A 14,917-nucleotide genomic window follows, 5' to 3' on the forward strand; every position below is an offset into this window, starting at 1 on the left:
GTGAAATTAATCTAAAATAATATTTGCATGGGCGGCAAATGGAGAGGTCGTCAATTTTACTATATATGTTTCCCCCCAACGACAGCTGAAAACCACGTATAGGTTTCGTAATTTTTCTTCGAATTATTTTTGTTATTGGTATAAGCTGACCAAAATGACTACAAGCAGATTTTTAAAGCCAAATATTAATGTACATTTTGAAATCAGTATTTTAATGTTTATTATATTCCCCTTTTACCTTTTACCCACGATCTTGGCTCAACACGCAGCGCATCCGCTCGTCGTCGGGAAGGTGATAGGTTCGAATCTCGGTCCGACACCGCGTCAAAACTAAAAGACGTTAATAAAAAACAGGCGCAACTCACTACCATGCACAGTTAGTACTTCTCAGACAAAGGTCGTGCAATCAAAGGGTTGGTTGTCTGATGGGCAAATGGACGCTTTACACCGCAATCATAGGGCTTAGGGCTGACAACCCTATCCCATGTCCATAAAAAGCCACATTGTTACAGAAACACTGACAAATTGTCAGCGGCCTATGCTCCCCCTGTGGAGTGAAAAGGGCTTGTTACTGTTTTTATATTCCCCTTTTACATTGAGTACATTCTGAGTCTTCTGGGTTATCTGTCATAGGTAAAGTAAAATATCCAACTAAAGAAATACAAAAAATATATATATTACCTTTTTTTCTACTTTTTATAAGAGCAAACTTAAGAGTACATTTGTTATTTTAAATAGAAAATAATAAACATGCTATATTAAAAAGTAACCTTTTAAATTAAAAGTTTAAATGTAGTAATGAACCTTTTGAAAATTCTTTAAAATTTAATATCTTGTGTTTAAGTATTGAAAACATTAAATTATAAAATTATTAACATCTTAATTATTTCTTAAAATTTATAAAAAAATTAATAGTACATTTTTAGCTTCGACGTAGATTTTTCGACTTCGACTGAAGACTTTCTGAATCCTAAAACATTTTTTCAGGGGCGATTTGTGTTGACGTTGAGAGGGTGGAGGTACCCTCCCCCAAAATAGTTATAATAATTCCCATTACCTTTAAGAAGCTTCACTGTAAAGGAGAGCCAAATCAGTCCAGCGATCTGCAAATATCTTAAGTTACAGACAGACATCCTGCATTTATATTACATTTTTAGCGGCTGTGGATTTACTAATCATTTCAGGATTGATGGGATTGAGGTTTTCTACAATTACTGCAGATTTTATATAGATGCAGCTGCTAATTCTTGTGTTATTGTAGACATACAGCCGGACACGCTAGTTAAAGAATACCATCGCTGATAAATTGATTCATAGGTCTTTTTAGTCAAAAAAAAGTCAATATCACCTAACAATATTTCTAAAACAAAATTCGGAACATGGAAAGAAAACGAAGTAGCGGGTTGCGTCGTATGTTCACAGTTGCTTTTCTAGCCCATACGGGGTGACCTAACCCTACAGGGCAATCATTAATATTTACGTAACCTAACCTAAAATAAAAAAAAGCTACGGTAAAAATTCGGTGTAACCTGCTCCTTCGTTTTCTTTCCATGTTCCTAAATTTCTTACGTTATTCATATTTTCAAAATCAATATTTTTATATGGATTAGACAATATATTTCCCTTTAATTTATTTAGAAATTGTATGATAAAAAAACTTTATATATTATGTGGTATCCGCCTAGGGTAAATGGCAGACACCAGAGTTCGAATAAAGACTACGGCAGTGTGAACAGACGTGGACACCTTACTATAGAGAAGCTACGCTTCTCTAGCATTCACTAGACAAGAATCAACATCTATTTCAGTTGTCACTTTATTGAAGGGTTAAAGGATACTAAAGCTATATACAACAAACAATAACTACATGGATAGGAATAAATGATCATAACATAAAAGCATTATAATACATATACACTAGTCAGTTTGGGCAATCATGATTCCCCATCCCTGGAAAGGGTGGGGGGAATTAAGAATACAGTTAACCATAATATAAATACATATGGATTAGGAATAAAGATGGTTAAAGATAAATCATACAGCAAAACATAGATAATTGCAATGGTTAGGTAGATGGCTATCCCTGTCTGGGGCAGGCAGGATAGCCCATGGAGCAGCACAATAGGTAGATAAGCATAGAGGGGTTGAGTGGTAGGTCTGGGTACTAAAGAGGGAAGGTTTGATGATTACTTGTGACAACAACAGTCTGTGTGGGGGTGATTCTATCAGGTGAGGGCAGGTTTAGATCCTTTATCCTCAGGGTTGAGGTGGTGCTGATAACTTGGTGGTTGAAGGGGAAGGTTCCGGTGCTTAAGATGGGAGAGGGAGGGGTAACATCCCTCCCTCCATTTGCAGGACAACTGAGAGATAAAATCAGTACCGTTATCTTTTCAGGTGGCTTCATAATTGTAGGATAACAGGATTTAACTAGGTGCGTAGCATCACTATAATGTCTTGGTTTCTGCATGGTCCAGAGCTGCCGCATACCACAACTCTCCCCTCGGAAGGCTGGAGGGGTTGTCTGCACCGCCAGACTTCCGACAGTGGTTGCGGCCTTCAGTTTGTTGTCCTTGGGGAATGGGTCCGCCAGGATACCAGTTGCTGGACGGTGGTGGACTCCAGCCCTCCCCAGGTCTAACGGAATCGGCTATATCTGCTGGAGTAGCGGGTCCTGTTGGATCTTCTGGCCGTTGGATGTGTACCTCTGAGGCCACCCTGGCACCCTCCAGGGGTGGCACAGCACATGAGGGGGCTTGGACCAACAGCCGCCTGGTATACACCTCTGCAGGTTTCTCCACTGGGCTGGTGGTCTCCATCGTGTTGGTCACCTTGCTGCTGGCAGGCTGGCTACTGGATGCAGGCGCAGTTTCTTCGCCCTCGGGGCTGGTCAGGTTCATTCGGCTTCCAGGGTCTCTGTCAACGCGGGCAGGTGGTGGTTGCCATACTGTAGGAGCGTTGCCTCCTTCAGGCTCATTCTGGACATTGGCAGGGTGGTGCATGGCAGTCCGACCTGCGGGGTAGGGAAAGGTAACAGTCCACCCTTTATGCCGGAGGCTGTCTTGGATCTGCAAGGGTGGCTCCGCTCTAGTTGGCTGGGAGACAGGCCCATCCACGGACACTGCTGCTAGTGGACTGGAGGCACAAGGCTCCGGATTTCCTCCCCTAGCCTGAAGGGGTCCAGGCACATTGTCTCCATCTTGGGTAGACATAATTGTTGGGGATCCTCTACTTCTATGGTTAGGCTCGGCACTTGGCGCATCTAGTTGTGTTACTCCCCAGGCAGCGGTCAAAGCTTCTTCAGTTTGGCTGGTAATGGCTGATACCCTGGCTCCTGGGGCAGATGCAGGGGGCGCAGGCAAGTTTGGCCCAGCCCAAACTTTCTGGTACACCAGTGCAATACAATTACCCTGGCTTGGTTGAGGGAGGTAGACAGCTGGATGCAGTTGAGGGTGAGGGACAGCTGGACTCTCCCTGCTGGCTGGGGGCTCTGGCTGGCTGGGGGTGACGGGTGTCACCCCTTCCTCTGGGGCTGCGGGCTCATTCCGGGGTCCAGGTATCTCGGTGGCGGCGACGGTTGTCGCCCCAGGCACCAGTGTGGGGGCGCTGGATAGCACCCCCCAGTCTTCACAGGGGTCCAGGTCTCTCGGTGGCGGCGACGGTTGTCGCCCCAGGCACCAGCGTGGGGCGCTGGATAGCACCCCCCAGTCTTCACAGGTGGCGGCGACGGTTGTCGCCCCAGACATCAGCTTGGTGGTGCAGGGAAGCACCTCTCGTTCCTTCCAGGTGGCGACGCCGGTTGGCGTCCCATACATCGACTCAGACTCGCTGGCTAGCGCCCCTCGGCTCTTGCTGGGGGTGACAGGGGTTACGGACACCGGTCCCCTGTGGTTGCGGCTGAGGTCCAGGCCAACCCGGTTGGGTTCAGCCGCTCCTCCCAGCACGTTGATCCTGGCCACCATGGTCCCAATCTGAGACACAGACTCCTGGGTAGCCGCGGCCCCAGCGGCGGCAGCTAGTTGGGGTGACGGCTGGGCATCTCCCTCCAGGTGGACCTGGGTGGCAGACTGGTTGCATGCAGGTTGTTGGGCGGCCTGGTGTTTCTTCATTGCCCGGTCCCAACCGGTTCTACACTTGGCGGCTGTGTGGCCGTTGAAGCGGCAGCGCCCCTTCGTCCAGCTGGGTCCCATCAGGCCGGCTTCCCCAGGGTGTATCAACCTGCCAGGTCTCTCCTCCTCCAGTTGGGGCACCAGCTGACAAACAGGGTCTCCCCTACTAGGGGTCAGGCGGTGCTGGGCTGCTTGTGGTGGCTCCTTGGTTACATTCAGCCTCCTCCCCATACACACAGGTTCCTTCCATCCAACAGCGGCTCTCCTCCCCTGGGTGGCGAGGCCAGCCTCGGCCTTAGCTTCTGCAGGTGCTTCTCCACATGAGGGATCCTGCCTCTGGGTATGCCAGGTGGTTGGTAGCAAAGGCTGTTGATGGTGCCAGTCGGAAAGGGGGCTATGATCTCTGGGGGGTACCTGTGGCCAGTGTGTGGACAGGCACCCACAGGTGGACCAGCAAGGCCCAGAAGATGCCATACTGATGGTAGCCTGAACTGTATTCCGGACTGTCAGCAGACTGTTGGTAGCCACCTGAGTTGGGCCAGAGTTGCCAGCTGGTATTGCGTCCCGGCCAGGCTCCGTCAGCTGCTGGTGGGGAGCCCCTGCGGTGGTTCTTGTTTTGGCAAGGGGTGGCCCTCTTATTGACTTCCCTAGTTGGAGCTCTGCATCCTGGTGGGCCTCCATCTTCAGCAGCATGGGGGAACTTGGCTGGGACATGTGCAGTGGTTCAACAGAGTAGCGGCATCTGGTCTTGGAGTGTGGGGGAACAGCCTCACTGCTGCTGGTCAACCCTGCTTCCTCCGTGCTGGGTAAAGTCTTCCACTGCAGCAGGTCACCAGTCCCCATCCTTAGGCCGGTCCCCAGTCGTTCCATGCCTGGGGGCTCCCAGGGAGGCTTGGGTGGCGGCTCCCCCACCCCTAGGTACGCGTCGGGCATCTGGGTGAAGAGCCTATTCCCCTGGGACAGCTCCCCATCCTCCAGATTGGTGAGGCCAGTGCCAGGGAGGACCTTTCCACCCCAGAAACAGGTGGTACTGGCCCTAGGGCTGGGCCCCTTTGAAATCTCAGTTCTGGTAGTAGTGTCCATCTTGGGGCTGGCCACTAAGTCTCTGGAGCTTGTCACCTTCTCATTAGGCTCAGTTGCATCGTTCAACACCCCCAGGAAGACACCTACAGGTTCAGCAATCCCCAGTCCAGTATTGCTATTTCTCGTGCGTTGAGCACCAACTGAACAGGAGCGGTGCAGCGGACATTCAGTCTCCCTTCCAGACAAGGGCATCTCAGGGACCAGGGGTCTGTGACCTGGCATGTGTTTGATGTTCACTGTACTCAACACAGTAGGCCAGAGTAATAACAGAAGCAGTATCGTGTATGAAGAAGCAGAGAGTGGTGGGGTACAGATGTTGGTGGTTCTGGTCCAAATGAAGACTTCTGTCCACCACAGTGTCAGCAGCAGGCCTAGGCACACAGTTAATGCCCGATCATGAATGTCTTCTATTTCCGCACGTCGGGCTAGGGGCTGCCAAGTTCTTATCTTGTAGATGTAGGAGCAGAGTAGAGTAGCCGCGCCGCAAGGGGGTTCGAGCCGGCTCACCCCTAATATAAATACTATAGCTGTGTAATTAGGGTGGTAGTCCACGTAGCCGTAGGCTCGGTCCTCCTGGCTCAAGAGTTTCTGTGGCTGGCGCGTCCCCATGATAAGTAGCAGGGGGTTGGTCTGTTGGTGCCAGCGTCTTGTTTAACTGTTGAGCCTGAGTTGTTCTCCTTTCCAGTATAGCTCTTGATTTCTGTGATAACCAGCGGATCTTAGCTTAAAGGTAAAAGGAATATGTTAGGGATCCACAGATGTCTCTAGGAGCGTATCCGCTGGTAGATATATGGATAGGTAGGCTAACTATATATATATACGTGTATAAGAATATCCCCAGAGCTAGCTAGCTTTCCTCCTTGCTCCAAAAAAAATCACGCTTCCTCTGTATAAAGTTCACAACCATGAGGTCGATGGTCCAGGTACACACCACCACTGCCCAGTGTGGGGCATCAAGTCAGGCTATGTCCACAGGGTGGGCGTACTTTCGTTCAGTTACCAGTGTTGTATGGTGGGGTTAGTATTCACTTACTTGTACCCATGATACAAAAAAACAACATTATTTATCACTTGGGTATTTATATATACATATATTTGTTTCACTAACCACTCAGCTTTGAAGTAGGGTTGGCAGGGCTAGGAGATGTTGAGGGTCTGAGCGGGTTTAAGGAACTGGTTTAGTTTTCCTTATCACACTGTAGACAGGGAGGGAGGAGCTTGCAAGTTTTTCTCCTAAAAAAATATCTCTGATGTATGCTATAGAGTGGCCCCTCTCCTGTGTGGGTGTGTGTGTGTGTGTGTGCGTGAAATCTCCTTTCCGTGCAGCGCGCTTACGCACCGTCAATCCGCGCACACAGATAAAACGCGCTCTCACCCCTCAACTCGCTCTCTCATTGGTCCGCTTCGTCCGTTGGATTTATGATATTTTCCGCACTCTGTTGCGCTACCCGTGAATGGCGCTCTGTGTGTCCGATCGCTAGCCCCACACTACAGACGGACTTAGTCTAGTGTGGGTAGGAAGGGGGAAGCGCGTGAGGGGACGGGGGTAACTCCGTCCGTTTCCCCTGTGAGGGAGGGAGGTAACTGTGTGCTGGTATAATAGTGCCTTTTCTTCTTAATCCTAGGCTTATCTATTATATCACCCTGATTGTATTTGCCTTCAATGGAGAGGGGCTCCTCCCTTTCCCTTGGAATAAGGGGTGTATTGTTGTTGTGCTATAGGCTTGAGGTGATTTGATTGTATATCAGGGTCTTTATTATATTACATCTAGCTTCTATTTTTGTCCTTATCACAATTGCATAACAGATTTGTTTACCAACTCTGTTCTATTTTTAGCTGTTATCACAATACACAATAATCCAAGCCTGTTCTATTCTTAGATTTATCACAACACAACAATTTGTTTGCCAAGCTTTGCTCATAAATCTATTGTTTGGCCATAACACCAGGGTGGTAATCCCTGCAATGTAACATAATATCTGTTTTTTCTAGATGGGTGGCTGCGTTGTAGCCTCTCAGGATACTTGGAGTTGACGTAGTTTTTCTCTGTTCTGGTGCACTACACTCGTATGTTGGCTCGCAGCTTGCAGCTATGTGGCGTGTTTCAGCCTATCGGCGGCAGGGAATGTCCCGTCCTGCTAGCGCCGCTTGCAGCTATGTGGCGTGTTTCAGCCTATCGGCGGCAGGGAATGTCCCGTCCTGCTAGCGCCGCTTATCCAAATCCAGCTGATGGCGGCAGGGAATGTCCCGTCCTGCTAGCGCCACTGGTTCGGATCCTGCTATCTCTTGCAGTAAAATTGGCCTATTTTCAGCCGTTTACACTTATTTGGCTTGTTTCAGCCGGTCCGCAGGCCTGTTTCAGCCCTTTTGGCGCTCAATTCTCCGTTAGATATCAGCGCTGCTCGCGGTTATTCATCAAATTTCGCTGTCTCGCTTCCACAACTGCCGGATGCAGAGTTAAACTTTGCTGTCCAGGGTGGGTAATTCAGGTTGCTTGCGTCAGTTTTGCCAGATTCACTGCTGGGAGTACCTTAGCCTCAGATGCGCGTCTGCTCTACACTTGTGGTTCGCCGTAATCTCACACAGCTGTCACCAAAGTTGTGGTATCCGCCTAGGGTAAATGGCAGACACCAGAGTTCGAATAAAGACTACGGCAGTGTGAACAGACGTGGACACCTTACTATAGAGAAGCTACGCTTCTCTAGCATTCACTAGACAAGAATCAACATCTATTTCAGTTGTCACTTTATTGAAGGGTTAAAGGATACTAAAGCTATATACAACAAACAATAACTACATGGATAGGAATAAATGATCATAACATAAAAGCATTATAATACATATACACTAGTCAGTTTGGGCAATCATGATTCCCCATCCCTGGAAAGGGTGGGGGGAATTAAGAATACAGTTAACCATAATATAAATACATATGGATTAGGAATAAAGATGGTTAAAGATAAATCATACAGCAAAACATAGATAATTGCAATGGTTAGGTAGATGGCTATCCCTGTCTGGGGCAGGCAGGATAGCCCATGGAGCAGCACAATAGGTAGATAAGCATAGAGGGGTTGAGTGGTAGGTCTGGGTACTAAAGAGGGAAGGTTTGATGATTACTTGTGACAACAACAGTCTGTGTGGGGGTGATTCTATCAGGTGAGGGCAGGTTTAGATCCTTTATCCTCAGGGTTGAGGTGGTGCTGATAACTTGGTGGTTGAAGGGGAAGGTTCCGGTGCTTAAGATGGGAGAGGGAGGGGTAACATCCCTCCCTCCATTTGCAGGACAACTGAGAGATAAAATCAGTACCGTTATCTTTTCAGGTGGCTTCATAATTGTAGGATAACAGGATTTAACTAGGTGCGTAGCATCACTATAATGTCTTGGTTTCTGCATGGTCCAGAGCTGCCGCATACCACAATTACTTTTAGAGATAGATAGATCGATAAAGAGAAAAAGACAGAGAGAGAAAGAGACACAATTTGTATTTCAAACTTTTAAAGAAGGTGTATCAACTTTTTTTTTATGGCTAGCCGGTTCTTTTAGTAAGTAGTAGATGTAAAATTTTTCATAGAATTCAGATATGCAATCGGTTTTTTTTGTAGACCTCTTATTTTTTAAGTAATTTAAGTTTTTTAAAAAAATAATTAAGTCGGTTTTAAGGTACTAAAACGCAACAAAATAAAAGAAGAAAATGGCCAGTAAGAACAAAAATAGTAAGATCTTTAATTTGACACCTTACTTTTAAAATTCTGTTGAGTAATTATTGAAAAAATCTATTTTTTTAACCTCGGTTTAATAAAAACTTTAGACCTAAATATTTTCTCAAACAGACATAAAAAACATGGGCTCATATATACCTTTAGAATCAGAAAAATATTACGAATCCATTGTAAGCAAAATTGAAAAAAAGTAAAAAAATAAAAAAATATAAAAATGGCCAATTGTATTTTTTGTTCTGGCAACACTATCGTCTTCCCTTTTTTACCCCCTCTTTACCCCCTCTATACCCCCTTCCCATTTTTATACCCAATTCAAAAGTTAAGACGTTGCCTGTACAATATAATATGATATTTTCATATAATTCCTTTTATTGTAGTTTATATACTATATTGTAAACTTTTTTTTTTCAATTTTGCTTACAATGGATTCGTAATATTTTTCTGATTCTAAAGGTATATTTGAACCCATATTTTTTTACTTGTGAAATGATAAAATTGAGTTCAAAGTTTTTATTCTCGTGGGTTTAAAAAAAATCGATTTTTTCAATAATTACCTGACAGAATTGAAAAAGTAAGGTGTCAAATTAAAGATCTTACTATTTTTGTTCATAATGGCCATTTTCTTTCTTTTTTTTGTTGCATTTTAGTACCTTAAAATCGACTTAATTTTTTTTTTAAACTTAAATTACTTAAAAAATAAGAGGTCTACAAAAAAAACCGATTGCATATCTGAATTCTATGAAAAATTTTACATCTACTACTTACTAAAAGGACCGGCTAGCTATAAAAAAAAAGTTGATACAACTTCTTTAAAATCAATTTATTAATAAAAACAATAAAATAAAAATTTACGAGTTAAAACAAGTATATTTTTAAAAATATTTAATCTAAAATATTTTATTATTATTTTATAACTGCGCTTAATGTATGCTTATATAAAATAGAAAAACTATTAATAATTATCTTTTAAAAAATATTCTCTAAAATGGAAATCTAATATATGCATTAAAATCAATAAAGCTTAATATCTAATCTTTTTGTTATAAAAATAATTTAGATGCTGAAAAAACCGCCAAAGTAAATTTTTAAAAATTAAAGTATTTAATTGTGGGTATTATGATTTTAGGGAGTGTAAGGGAGTACCCACACCCCCAAAACTTGAGATTAAAAAGTACCATCTTCCCCCTTTTATACCCCTTTAGAAAATACTTCCTCCAGGCAAAACCCTGAGCACGACAGTGGTTTAAATATTTTAGGTTAGGTAAAGTTCAATAGAACCCTTCCTAGATATTGCTCATATGTAAAGTTAAATAAATATTCCCGAAGGTGTGCATCCGCTAGTAATATTCTTATAATTTCATCTCTGCTTGTCAGTATCATTTTTGATCTTGTTTATTAAATGTTAATTATGAAGCAGCTTTTTAGAGCCAGTAAAAAATTACGCCATTCAATAAAAATGACCTATGATAGTCCAAATACATTTTACTTTTGATCAATTACAATATAAACTGGCCTTTCATTGGCCATTTATATTGTATGACGTCATTTTTTATGGTTCTATAAGCTGCTTCTTAATTATTTATTTATTTTTTATATTTTTTTAAGGAAGTTGATACAGCCCATGATGAACTTACAAAAATCCGCCAACAATATTCAGAAAAAATGAAAGATTTTCAGGTAAAAAAAACATGTATGAAATGATAGAATACGACAGCTATTAGTAATATTAGGGCCATTAAAAAGCTTCTCTGAAAAGCAGAACATAAAAGCAGAGATAATTCCAATAGTTAATGAGATGTATATGGATATATGTAATACGTGGATATTGTGAAAGATTCTCGCAGACCCCAATAGTTTTCTTCTCCCAGCTGGCTATTATAACGAAACCCCACATCCCCACATCACCCCATCCCCTTCCCCGACCATAGAGGAACGTATTTACCAATATCGTAGGACTATATTACCCACCTGAATTGATCGTCGACAAAAATTCCCCCTGTCACAATATCCACGTATTCTATATCCATTTTAAGAATTTTTACTTCAAAGAATAGGACGAACGGACAGCATAGTTACACGGACATTAGGTTGGTTTTTAACTAATTAGCCATCTGTCCTTTTATCTATAACTAGCGGCTTCACCCCTAGCCTCTAAGGGGTTTGCCCCAATATTTTTAGGGGGGGGGGGAGGAATTTATTTCTTTTCGTGGGGGGGGGGTTGTCGACCACTCCCATATTTTTTTTTTGGGGGGGGGGTGTTTGTTATCCAAAAAAAAACCATCACAATACCAGTAGGTATATATTTCCTGAAGAGTAAGAGCCCTATTGGGTCAGTAATTACTGAGATCTTTAGCTTCAGACAGACGGACAGACAGACATCGTTCTACTTTGTATTATGTACAATTTATAGCGTCGCTGGCGCAAAGTTGAGGCAGGTCAGCTTGAGGTCAAACAAAACCTGGTCAAATTTAACAATTTTGTCAGGTACACCCTATTTTTATTTTTACCTACATGGTTTTCTTTACAGTGCAGCTTGTCATTGGTCCTGGGAAGTTTTATTTTAAGGGAGGGTACTACAACCTCTTCAAGAGAAATCGCAAAAAAACTTTAAAAATTATTAATGATTATATAACAATAAATATACTTTTAGATTAAAATTAAATCTATCTATTTGTCTATCCATCTATCTGTCTATCCATCTATCTGTCTATCCATCTATCTGTCTATCTATCTATCTGTCTATCCACCTATCTGTCTATCCATCTATCTGTCTATCCATCTATCTGTCTATCCATCTATCTGTCTATCCATCTATCTGTCTATCCGTCTATCTGTCTATCTATCTATCTGTCTATCTCTCTATCCATCTATCTGTCTATCCATCTATCTGTCTATCCATCTATCTGTCTATTTATCTATCTGTCTATCCATCTATCTGTCTATCCATCTATCTGTCTATCCGTCTATTTATCTATCTGTCTATCCATCTATCTGTCTATCCATCTATCTGTCTATCTATCTATCTGTCTATCTATCTATCTGTCTATCCATCTATCTGTCTATCTATCTATCTGTCTATCCGTCTATCTGTCTATCCGTCTATCTGTCTATCCATATATCTATCTATCTGTCTATCCATCTGTCTGTCTATCCATCTATCTGTCTATCCATCTATCTGTCTATCCATCTATCTGTCTATCCGTCTATTTATCTATCTGTCTATCCATCTATCTGTCTATCCATCTATCTGTCTATCTATCTATCTGTCTATCTATCTATCTGTCTATCCATCTATCTATCTATCTGTCTATCCGTCTATCTGTCTATCCATATATCTGTCTATCCATATATCTGTCTATCCATATATCTGTCTATCCATCTATCTGTCTATCCATATATCTTTCTACATGTCTATCTATCTATCCATCTATCTAGAGAGAAGCAGGGTAAAGTAATGGGAGGACTGGATAGAGTTAGACAAGAACAGAAAATACAGGTATACAAGTTTCCAGTATCGCTTCGAAACCAATTAATATCCGTTGGATAGGAGCTTGTTCTGATCCATACTGAAAATTATGTATAGCATCGTATTATATCCAGTTTTCTACAAATTAAATAAAAAATATAAATTGTACAATCATTTTAAGAGGAAAATTGATTAATCTTCATGTTAAAAATAAGAAATAGATTAGATAAATTTTAATGTTTAAAAACTAATTTTTCAATTCAATGAAAATTATAAAAAAATACACAGACTTACATACATCCTGATACTTTTATATAAGGATACCAGAGGCTATGGCCTAAACTTTGGCCTCAAGGTATACTTTGAAAGATAACCCAACCGTGACCTACAATAAGTTATATCGGTCCAGTAATCATACAAACATCCTGTAACTTTAGAATGTAGGACTTATAAAGCGTAGAAAAACAAGGATGACAACATCCATTAAAGCGAAGCTATGGAAGAGTAAGACAAAAGGAGCATCAACACTTGTAGCGTGTCAGAACTGAATAATCAAAATAAAAATGTATAAAAGTCGAAACAAAATTGTAAGTAAATTTCTTGAAAATCGGCTTAAATACAGGATATTATTTATGGACATACATATAATTTTAAGACTTGATTTTGGAGATTCTCCGAATATAACATTGTACTTTATTGTCCTAGGAATCAGTATTCCAAAAATCAGATCAATCGGATAATTTTATCACATAAAAATTTTATTTAAAAAAAGTTAAAAATCAACATGTTTAAAATGGACGTACGGACAATCTAATAACTATTATAGAGTTGCTACGCTTTCTTAACCATACCTACCTACTTCAGGAATCACTATGCAAAGTTTGAAATCGATAGGACAATTCTAACCTGTTTTAAAAAGCCATCTGTCCGTGACGGAGGGTCGAACCGACCATAATTATAGAAAAGCTTTGCTTTTAAAATAGAATAATATTAAATTCTAGGAAGAAAAGGCGGATGAAGTTGTGCGTCTTCAGAAGAAAAGAGTGAAATATGAGGATGCCAGGTATGCAATTTCTATTTCTAGCTGAATTTTTTAGGATTTCTAATAATTAGCCTTTTTTATTTTGATATGTAAGGGGGGGGAGGGAAACACGGGAATTTGTGTTAAGGCGCGGGGGGGGGGGGGTGGTTGGTGTAACCAGCTCCCAAAAGGACAAATAGCTTTGTAAATGGCCAATTCCTATTGCTATTTGTTAGATGTAACCAGGGAAAAGGGAATGTGATTCTGACAAACAATTCTAAAGGAAAATTTTCCCACAACCCCCTTTCCCTTTTCCTCCCCTTCTTATCCACCCAGTTACATAAAATAAGATATACCCCCACTATACTTCCAAAGGTTTCGTGATTTTTTTTTGTAGAATTGATTGTTGAAAAAGCTAGGCCTTGATGTAACAATTTAAAAGTATACCTAAGATTTGTTTACATAATAAAAATTTCTTTACACTCTAAATCACTTCTTTTTTTAGAAAGTTGATGGAAAGTGCAGTTGAAGAAAAGAAAATATTTTCAAATTATCTCCAGGTGAGGGTGGTGGGTGCTTGCATTAGTGGGTTAACGTGTCTTTCAAATGCACCCCCCTAAAGAGGAGCTTTGATTAAAAAATATTATATTTTATTAATTTTGCGTTTCTAAGTTTCTGTTAAATCAAAAAAACATTCGTTGGAAAAAGTAATTAAAAAAATGATATTTATCATTATATTTAATTCATATATATATATAAGGGCATAGAGGTTCTTTTTTTATTTTTTGTTAGATACACAGATTAAACTTGAAAAACTTTAATACTCAATGTTTTTGTTGACAATAAATTGGTAGTATAGTGTCACCACAAGCCTAAGGCCTTCGCCCAAAAGGTGGTAGTGCCCCCCTCCCCCAATGATATTTCTTTTAAATAGTTTTTTTTCTTGTATAGTCCCTTTTTTGACCACGCCTCTTAAGGGGCGTTTTGTCGTATTTTCACAGTAGATTTTCTCCTATCAATCACCTAACCTTAACTAAAATAAACTATCAACAGCTAATGAGAAAAAACGCCCCTTAAGAGGCGTTGCATTGGTAGGAAAGAGGCCCCCCCCCTCACCCAAAAAAAACTTAAGTAAATCTCGGCTCCGTTCATTTTACACACATGAACCTAAATATATTTCTTATTAATATAATATCTGAAAAAGACGTAAGTCAGAACGACGGAAATTAATTTTTATGGAAATGTTTATTAAAATTTTTAGTCTTCATATTTTTTTTGTAATCTTTATGTATTGCAAAATTAATTAATTTTAACAGAAAAACTTATCTGCAATCATAATGTGTCGCTATGTTGGTCTTATTCCATGGCATTTGTTAAAGGAATGCCATGACATTGATAATATTAAAAACAAGGATGACAACATCCATAAAAGCAAAGCTTTGAAACGGTAGGACAAACGAACATTAGCACGTGTAGAGTGTCAGAACTGAATAATCAGAATATTAATGTATGAAAAT

The 14,917-nt window shown here is 41.2% G+C and overlaps 2 protein-coding genes across 3 annotated transcripts in view; one reads left to right on the plus strand and one right to left on the minus strand.

The window, feature by feature from the left end:
• ND-B17.2 (NADH dehydrogenase (ubiquinone) B17.2 subunit) overlaps positions 1 to 14,917 on the minus strand; it is a 397,876-nt gene that overhangs the window by 155,292 nt on the left and 227,667 nt on the right. The gene's annotated exons all lie outside the window — the stretch shown is intronic.
• LOC145305890 (coiled-coil domain-containing protein 42 like-2-like) overlaps positions 1 to 14,917 on the plus strand; it is a 33,327-nt gene that overhangs the window by 4,284 nt on the left and 14,126 nt on the right. Inside the window, exons 4-8 of the mRNA XM_080147742.1 lie at positions 10,519 to 10,590; positions 11,324 to 11,397; positions 12,349 to 12,409; positions 13,381 to 13,442; positions 13,906 to 13,960. Of these exons, the coding sequence (XP_080003868.1) occupies positions 10,519 to 10,590; positions 11,324 to 11,397; positions 12,349 to 12,409; positions 13,381 to 13,442; positions 13,906 to 13,960 (324 nt within the window). The remainder of the gene's footprint in view (positions 1 to 10,518; positions 10,591 to 11,323; positions 11,398 to 12,348; positions 12,410 to 13,380; positions 13,443 to 13,905; positions 13,961 to 14,917) is intronic.

This window comes from Acartia tonsa, chromosome 14, assembly GCF_053477335.1.
Source record: "Acartia tonsa isolate MP-2025a chromosome 14, ASM5347733v1, whole genome shotgun sequence".
NCBI classification, from domain to species: domain Eukaryota; kingdom Metazoa; phylum Arthropoda; class Copepoda; order Calanoida; family Acartiidae; genus Acartia; species Acartia tonsa.